Raw genomic sequence first — 7,624 nt, 5'->3', positions numbered from 1 at the left:
CACTTAGACAGGGCTCTCGGCTTGTCCCGGCCAACCTTCTGTGTCAGCATCTCTCTCTTTCTCTTCTTCAGAATCCTCAAAGATTTCAATGCTTGTAAGTGCCAGGGCTGTGCGTGCCGTGGGGAGCCCAGTGCCTCCTCCTGCAGCGAGTCCCTCCACGTCTCCAACTGGACCGTCAGCTATGCCCCTGACCCACAGAACATCTACTGGTGGGTAGCTCTGTGGGGCTCACCAGACCCTGCCAATGGGAAAGGGGTGCACCCTCCCTGTCGCCTTCCCCCCTTGCTCCTCTGGTAACCGAATAAGGTTTTTCTTGCTGGGGTCCAGCCTGACTGAGTTACAGGTCTGATCTGACTTGGACGTGGAAAGCCTTGGGCTAGCGCCCCGAGTGCTGTTCACACGGGCTGGGCCGTGGTGTGCACAGACCTGCCCCTCTTCCCATGCAGCCATCCTGATGACCTCCTTCCCCTCTCCCAGGGAACACCTCTCCATCCGGGGCTTCATCTGGTGGATCCGCTGCCTTGTGATCAATGTGGTCCTCTTTATCCTTCTCTTCTTCCTCACCACTCCTGCTATCATCATCACCACTATGGACAAGTTCAATGTCACCAAGCCTGTGGAGTACCTCAATGTAAGGCCTTCAGAGGCGGGTGTAGGATGGGTAACATGGGAACCACCTTGAGGCACAACAGCCCCTGCAAGGGAGGTGTAGAGGGAGAGATTCTCGGTGTTTCCCAGGTCCTATCAGCCTGATTGTGAGGGAGGTGCTGAGCCTGGCCAGTGTGCAGTGACAGCTGTGGCGCTGGGGACTTGTCAGCGAAAGCAGCTGTACCTGCCTCTGGAGCAGGAGCTGCCGCACCACGTAACACACGGTCTCTTCTATGCCTCGTTGCAGAACCCCATCATCACCCAGTTCTTCCCCACCCTGCTGCTGTGGTGCTTCTCTGCTCTGCTGCCCACCATCGTGTATTACTCTGCCTTCTTTGAAGCACACTGGACCAGGTAAGGACCTGTTCTTAGTCGTACCAGCATGCTGCCTGGCCCCTAGACACTTCCCACTGGCACAGAGCGCTTGGCTGGATCCTTCTGCTTCAGCTTCTGTCTTCCACTGCAAGCATGGTGTTATGTTGCACCTCTTGGACGGCTGGGGTCTGCTGCGCACAGCTGTTCTGCCCGTCCGGAGCTGCTGTTGTGCAGCACGGTTTTCTGAGCAGAGCTTGGCACAGGTCTACAGGAAGAAAGCTGGGAGGAGTTTGGGTGGTCCCTGTGGTAAATGCTAGGAGCGAGGGAAGTCTTGGCTCAGGTGGGCAAGCAGGGGTGGTGTGCCTGTACCCAAGTGTTAGCCATAGCTTCTCCAAGGGCAGATTGCTTTAGCTGCTGTGGCTTCTGGCCACAGGGAAGGCTTTTGAATTGAAGAGCGCTAGAAATGTGCTGCTTGAGGCACGTTCTCCACAGGACACTGATGTAAGCTTTGTTTTCTGCTTTATGCTGCAAAGACGGGTGGGGGGGGATGTCACCACCGCAGAGGATTGAGCAGGTCAAGAGAGGTGATTGCAGAGAATCCTCTAAAGATATGAGGTTTGGGAAGGAACTGTGAGACAAGGGGGAAGGACTCAAGAACAGACCTCAGACACCCTGGAGGAAAATGGGGCTCATTCGTGCACCAGTACTGGAGAGGGTGGGGTTTACAATTAGACACTGGGTGGTATTTTCTGATGAAAAAGCGATGGGGTCACACTTAGAGGACTAGCAGGGTGACAGTGAAAGGTTAACAGCCTCTCTGCCCTCAGGTCTGGAGAGAACAGGACGACCATGCACAAGTGTTACACCTTCCTCATCTTCATGGTCTTGTTGCTGCCATCGCTGGGCCTGAGCAGGTAGGGAACGGGCGCACGGGGATGGTTGAAATGCACCCCAGTTTTTCTCCTACACTACATCCTTTCCCTGCTGCGCAAGTCCCCTGGCCACCATCCTCTTGGGAAAGTGGTGTTTAGTTGTGTTTGGGGGTCCAGGCCAGACTGCACCTGGCTGGGTCTCTAGGAGCTTGTTGATTCAATCTTCAGATGCATTGACATGTGTCATGGTGTTACAAACAATGCAGCAAAAATTGGCACAGTTGATGGACACGTGAAGAATCTGCTCAAGGTCTGCTGGTGAAAGAGGCCCTCCCCATCTCTGTGCTCAGTGTGCACTCTGAATTTTGCACAAAACTAGTGAATTCCCCGTTTGAGCCAGAACTAAGTTGCACTTCTTGGCTGGATGGGATGGTTATGTGTAGGCTGCAGCAATACTTATCCATCTGGACATGAGCCCCCAAATCTTCCTGCAGGGAAGATTGCTTCCAGCAATGCCCTGTGGCAAGTAGCGGTCTATCGGCAGCCACCCATTGGAGTGGGCTCCCAACGCCAAACAGTGGCTGAGTAGGGAAGCAGCGTGAGGAAGGAAAAACTGGGTGGTGGGAGTGGGAGAGGGTGTCCTCTCGGCGGGGGGGCGGATCTACACCCATCTAAATTCACGATTTGGGATACAGCTCCTCAGTGGTGAAGTCAGGCAGCTCCGGAGAATAGACGGGCCCTTTGGCAGAGGCAGAAGAATAGTCCTCCATCCCGGTGGGCAACTACAGCAATGTTTCCCACCAAGTCAAAACTGCCGTGTTGCGTATAGCTTTACAGCCGGGGCAGCCAAACGCTCTAGGAAGGTTTGCATTTTGACCAGATACCATTAAACACACCGTGCTTCCTTTTGAGGACTCAGTGGCCCTGCTGTTGCTTCTGGAGCTCTGTAATCCACCAGTACATGAGGTGTCAGAGGATTGGGTGGTTTTATATCCAAAAAATCAAAATTGAGGAAAATGGGATGTTTCTCACAAGGGATTTTTTTAATCTCTGTGGTGGAAGGTACCTACCCAGTACCTACGCAGTTTCTTCTGTAGAGTCACTCACCTGTTCCTTGCGTGGATGTTGTGCCCAAACAAAGGGGAGATGAAAACACCAATAGGATCAAGGCAAAGAGAGAAGAACACACATGAGAGTAGGAAGCTTTACATCCCTTCGTGGGTGCTGCAGTTTTCCCCAGTGTCTGATTTACGTAACTGCTGGTGACACATCCCAAGAGGGAACAAAACAGTCTATGGTCAGAGCTTTGGGTCCTCCTAGAGCCTCTTCCACCTGTTTGCCTGTGCGTGTCTGTCAACTGCTGCTTCTGACTGTTCCTCTTTTCTTCTCGCCCCCCTCCCCCACAGCTTGGATGTGTTTTTCCGCTGGTTGTTTGACAAAAAATTCCTTGCTGAAGCTGCCGTGCGATTTGAGTAAGTTGACTTGGGCAAAATGCCCTTCTTTGCAAGGGAGGGAGGTTCTTGTCGGAGTCCAAAGGTACTTGGGGGGTCCCTTGCTGTCCTGCAAGGAGGGAGCACCTCCTGCAGCCTGCTCTCGCCGCACCTCCCCAGGTGCGTGTTCCTGCCGGACAACGGAGCCTTCTTCGTCAACTACGTCATCGCCTCTGCCTTCATCGGGAACGCCATGGACCTGCTGCGCATCCCTGGCTTGCTTATGTACATGATACGCCTCTGCCTGGCCCGCTCCGCCGCTGAGCGGAGGAATGTCAAACGAGTATGTCGTGGGGCTGAGAGGGGGATGGGAGTGCTGCAGTGGTGCCCCGGTGGGCTTGCCCAGTGCTGTGTGTACGACTGGCGTGGTACACACCACCACTCAGTTTCCAGGGTTGTGCTGATGGGTCTCTGTTCCCTCTTGCAGCACCAGGCTTACGAGTTCCAGTTTGGGGCTGCTTATGCATGGATGATGTGTGTCTTCACCGTGGTCATGACATACAGCATCACCTGTCCCATCATTGTCCCTTTTGGTAAGTGATATACCTCTGCCTCCCTGTGTCAGACCCTGGGGAAAGCTCAAGTGGGGGAGGCAAGAAGGGTGGTGTGGGGGAGAATTCCCTGTCAACCAGAGGCACTGGGAAAGAGGCTGATTCCCTGCTCTGCTGGCATCCCTCCCTTTCTTCCAGGGCTCATGTACATGCTGCTGAAGCACCTGGTGGACCGGTACAACCTGTATTATGCTTACCTGCCGGCGAAGCTGGACAAGAAGATCCATTCAGGGGCTGTGAACCAGGTGGTAGCAGCCCCCATCCTCTGCCTCTTCTGGCTTCTCTTCTTCTCCACCATGCGCACAGGCGAGTATCGGGCTGGGATGCCAGCCCCTGGCCTCCTACAGAGCTGCTTCCCTGGCCAGGCTGTGGTTCTGGCAGCTCCCAGCTGCAGACCATGGCTAGGGTGCCTCTGACACCACCGCTTTGGTTCTCCTTTGCCACAGGGTTCCTGGCACCCACTTCCATGTTCACTTTTGTGGTCCTTGTGATCACCATTGTGATCTGCCTGTGTCATGTCTGCTTCGGACACTTCAAATACCTCAGTGCTCACAATTACAAGGTGAGGTGGAGTGCTGGCTGGGGGCGTGGGACCCTTCTTGGGAGAACAGCTCAACTGCAAAACACCAAGGGCTCTGGGAGGGGGGGTCCAAGCCTGCTCCCTGGCAGTGCCTCTCAACCCTGGCTTCACGGAGGGGACAGTGCCAAGGCTATCGCTGCTGCCTGTGTGCTGGTCCTGTGCTGTGACAGCAAACATGTTGCTTCAGCAGACTCTCAGTTTCTCCTTTCCTCTCCAGATTGACCACACAGAGGTGGACACCATAGAAAACAGGCAGAATGGAAGACCTGCCACCAGTCTGCCGGCTCCTAAATCAGCTGTGAGTCCCTGTCCCCACCTCCTTTCTGCCTCTCTCTTGGCTGGGACAGTGAATCCAGCCATGTCACTCTCCCTTCTCGTTCTCCATCTTTGCACGCTTGCCCATCAGCAAAGGCTGTCACTCACCAAGCTGGTCCTAGCGCCAGTGCAAAGGGGTTTCATTGCCTTGAAGGCCGTGAAAGTGCTTTGGGGACTGTCCCCTCCCCTACCCAACTCTCTGAGATCCCAGATTCAGTTTTCTGAACTTCTCCTTGGTTTACTGGATCATTTCAGCTGCTTCCTTCCACCATGGTATTTTCTAGCTGGAGTCTGTGCACTGCTGTTCAGGGGGTGCATGCGGAGATGGGGTGTAGCAGAGGCCCCCACTTTCTCAGGAGAGCGGGGCTGGGATGTGCACAGGTAATCCAGGCTTACTCCCAGTGTCCATGTACCTAAGGGCAGCCTCACCCCTCCAAAAGATTTCGCACAGGAGGCAGGCAGAGCCTCAGAGGGACATGTCCACTGGCAAAAAAGGGAGCACGATCTTGCAGTCCACGTGGGCTCCAGAGAGATGAGAAGCCACATGGTCTCCCAGCCCTGGCTCCCTGGGTGCTGCCTGTCCCAGAGTGCTGGAGTTTGGCACATCCACTGTTGCAGGGCCAAGGCTTCCCTGCTTTTACCTCCTCTCCTGTTACATTCCTTGGAGTCTGAGCCCTTACTTGCCTTCCCCACGCTCAGCCTCTCGCGTGGCACTTCGCGTGTTGCACTCTGCTTGCCATGAGAAGCACCCCAGGCTTACGTGTGTTTCTGCTCTCTCTTCACCCCTCGCCCCAGCAGAAGTACATCGCCCAAGTGCTGCAGGACTCATCGCCAGAGGGCGAAGCGACAGAGTCGGAGGAGCAGGGGTCGCAGGACGAAGAGCTTATCAACGCCGATGGCATGAACGACACAGATTTCCAGTCATGTGAGGATAGCCTGATAGAGAACGAGATCCACCAGTAGGGAGCTCAGAGGGTGGAAGTGCAAGGAGGCCCAGGAGTGGGGCAGGCTGAGCGCACGGAGACCTGGGGAGAGGCACCCAAGGGTGCTGGCCGCTGCCCTCATCTGCCTGCCCCCCTCAGGGCCACTGCCTTCAGTGAGGGCAGAGGCCCTGCTGCAAGCTCTCCATTTCCCTGCCCTTCACCCCTGCGCCAGCCTGGCAGCTCGGCAGGCATGCTCTTCACTAGTTACATTCTTTAATGTATCCCCAGACCCCAAAACCCCGAGGGGCTGGGGAGGAGGGGGCCTGTGAGCCCCACGGTGCTGCTCTGGACCCGCAGGGAGGAGGAAGGATGGGTGCTTTGTGGACAGGGGCACAAGGAGAACCTTTGGTGTCTTCTCAGCAGGCCCCTCTATCCCTTGTCCTCCTGGCAAGAGACAGTAATAACTCATTAGATTTACAGGAAGGTGATAAACAAAAAGCTTTACTCAGCGTATTTAAAGCCCCACCTAGGGAGGTAGGTGGCTTTTGTTGCACCTTCTTGTGCTGCCCTTTCTCAACCCCTTGCAGCACCCACTTGGCATGACGTGCTAGGAGCTGGGCCAGGCACAGAGGATGGTGGCAGACTGGCCTTGTGGTCAGGGATGGCCACAAGGAAGGAGCACAAGGCTGGCGTGAGCAGGGCAGCCCCTTGCAGAGTGAGGGGTGCTGAGGGCATTTCCCATGGGCAGGAGGAGGTGCAGGCAGCCTCCCCCCCAGGTCCTGTCCCCTCCTCCCCAGGGGCACAGGCAAGGGAATGCAGCATCATCATCATTTGAAGTGGCTTTTTTTTGCACATTTTACTCCCCTTTCCAAAAAAAGACTAACCTGACCCCTGCGTGGTACTGTGTTGCCCTTTGCTGCCCTTTGACTGCACAGCGGGGTCAGGCCTGGGGGCAGGGGACTGTGCAGAGAGTCTCCTGGGTGCTAGGGAGGAGAGAAGGGGTTCAGGCCCGCAGACCCTTGGCACCCTGAGGAGTTAGCGCTGCCTGGTTGCCACAGGGGTCCATGGGCTGCCATCCCTGAGCTGCTGCAGGGTCTTCCCCCAGCTGATGCAGTCGGAAAGGGAAGGAGTCCTGCGAGAGCAGTGTCTGGGAGCCCTCTCCAAGCAGCCCACCATTCTTCTTGAGGAGCATAGAAGCCTCTTCACCTACCCTGACTGGGTGTAGGCTCCTCCACCATCACCCAGCCTGAGAGAATGGTAGCTTTTCCTCCCCTACCCCTGCCCTTGACCCGTCCCTGGTGACAACTGCATTCCAGAGGCAGGCAGGGGACAGGATGGGTTGGAGAGGTGGACTGGAGCCCCTGGCATCTGCAGGGTGGTCTCACCCTCTTTGAAGGCTTTTTGTGAGGAGGTTTCTGGTGAGGATGAGTTGCCTTCAAGTGCTTCCCTCCTCCCATTGTGTAAAATGTAAAGGAAAATAATAAATCTCCCTGCTATTGAGCTATATTTATTTCCCTCAATCCCCTGCCACCGTCCTGTTTGGTGCTCATTGCGGACACTATCCTCCTCCCTTTGCCTGTCATCTGTGGGTGCTGCACCAGCTTACTGGGCTGTGCCCTCCAGGGTCAGATGGAGCTGGCTGGAAGGAGACAGTCCTCTACCTTTTCGATTACCTGTACTGGCCCTGGAGCTCCAAGCACTTTAATAGACCTGAACAAGTGAAGGTGTCAGCTCTGCTCTGGGGAAGGGTGGCGACATCCCGTGGCTTGTCCCCCCTGTAAGAGGGGAGACATACACAGAGCAGGTGGGGGGCTGCTCTGGGGCGGACATAGCAGACTTCCCTGTACACCCCTCTATAGGAATCGCAGGCCTAGAGGAAAGTGGGGGCAGAGAGGGAGCGGTGTGAGTCTTTGACGCATGAGGAGGCCAG

General features: G+C 55.7%; 1 protein-coding gene across 1 annotated transcript in view; it reads left to right on the top strand.

Moving 5' to 3' along the window:
- The window catches only part of TMEM63B (transmembrane protein 63B), a 16,555-nt gene extending 10,821 nt beyond the window's left edge, over window positions 1–5,734 (top strand). Inside the window, exons 13-23 of the mRNA XM_010142692.1 lie at window positions 72–209; window positions 478–631; window positions 896–1,002; window positions 1,791–1,877; window positions 3,242–3,307; window positions 3,446–3,608; window positions 3,753–3,858; window positions 4,015–4,182; window positions 4,323–4,438; window positions 4,674–4,754; window positions 5,570–5,734. Of these exons, the coding sequence (XP_010140994.1) occupies window positions 72–209; window positions 478–631; window positions 896–1,002; window positions 1,791–1,877; window positions 3,242–3,307; window positions 3,446–3,608; window positions 3,753–3,858; window positions 4,015–4,182; window positions 4,323–4,438; window positions 4,674–4,754; window positions 5,570–5,734 (1,351 nt within the window). The remainder of the gene's footprint in view (window positions 1–71; window positions 210–477; window positions 632–895; window positions 1,003–1,790; window positions 1,878–3,241; window positions 3,308–3,445; window positions 3,609–3,752; window positions 3,859–4,014; window positions 4,183–4,322; window positions 4,439–4,673; window positions 4,755–5,569) is intronic.
- The last annotated feature ends 1,890 nt before the right edge of the window (window positions 5,735–7,624 follow it).

The sequence above is a fragment of the Buceros rhinoceros genome, unplaced genomic scaffold, assembly GCF_000710305.1.
Source record: "Buceros rhinoceros silvestris isolate BGI_N320 unplaced genomic scaffold, ASM71030v1 scaffold13510, whole genome shotgun sequence".
NCBI lineage: Eukaryota > Metazoa > Chordata > Aves > Bucerotiformes > Bucerotidae > Buceros > Buceros rhinoceros.
Note: the sequence above shows the minus strand (reverse complement) of the source record. Positions and strands in the feature narration are given on the sequence as shown.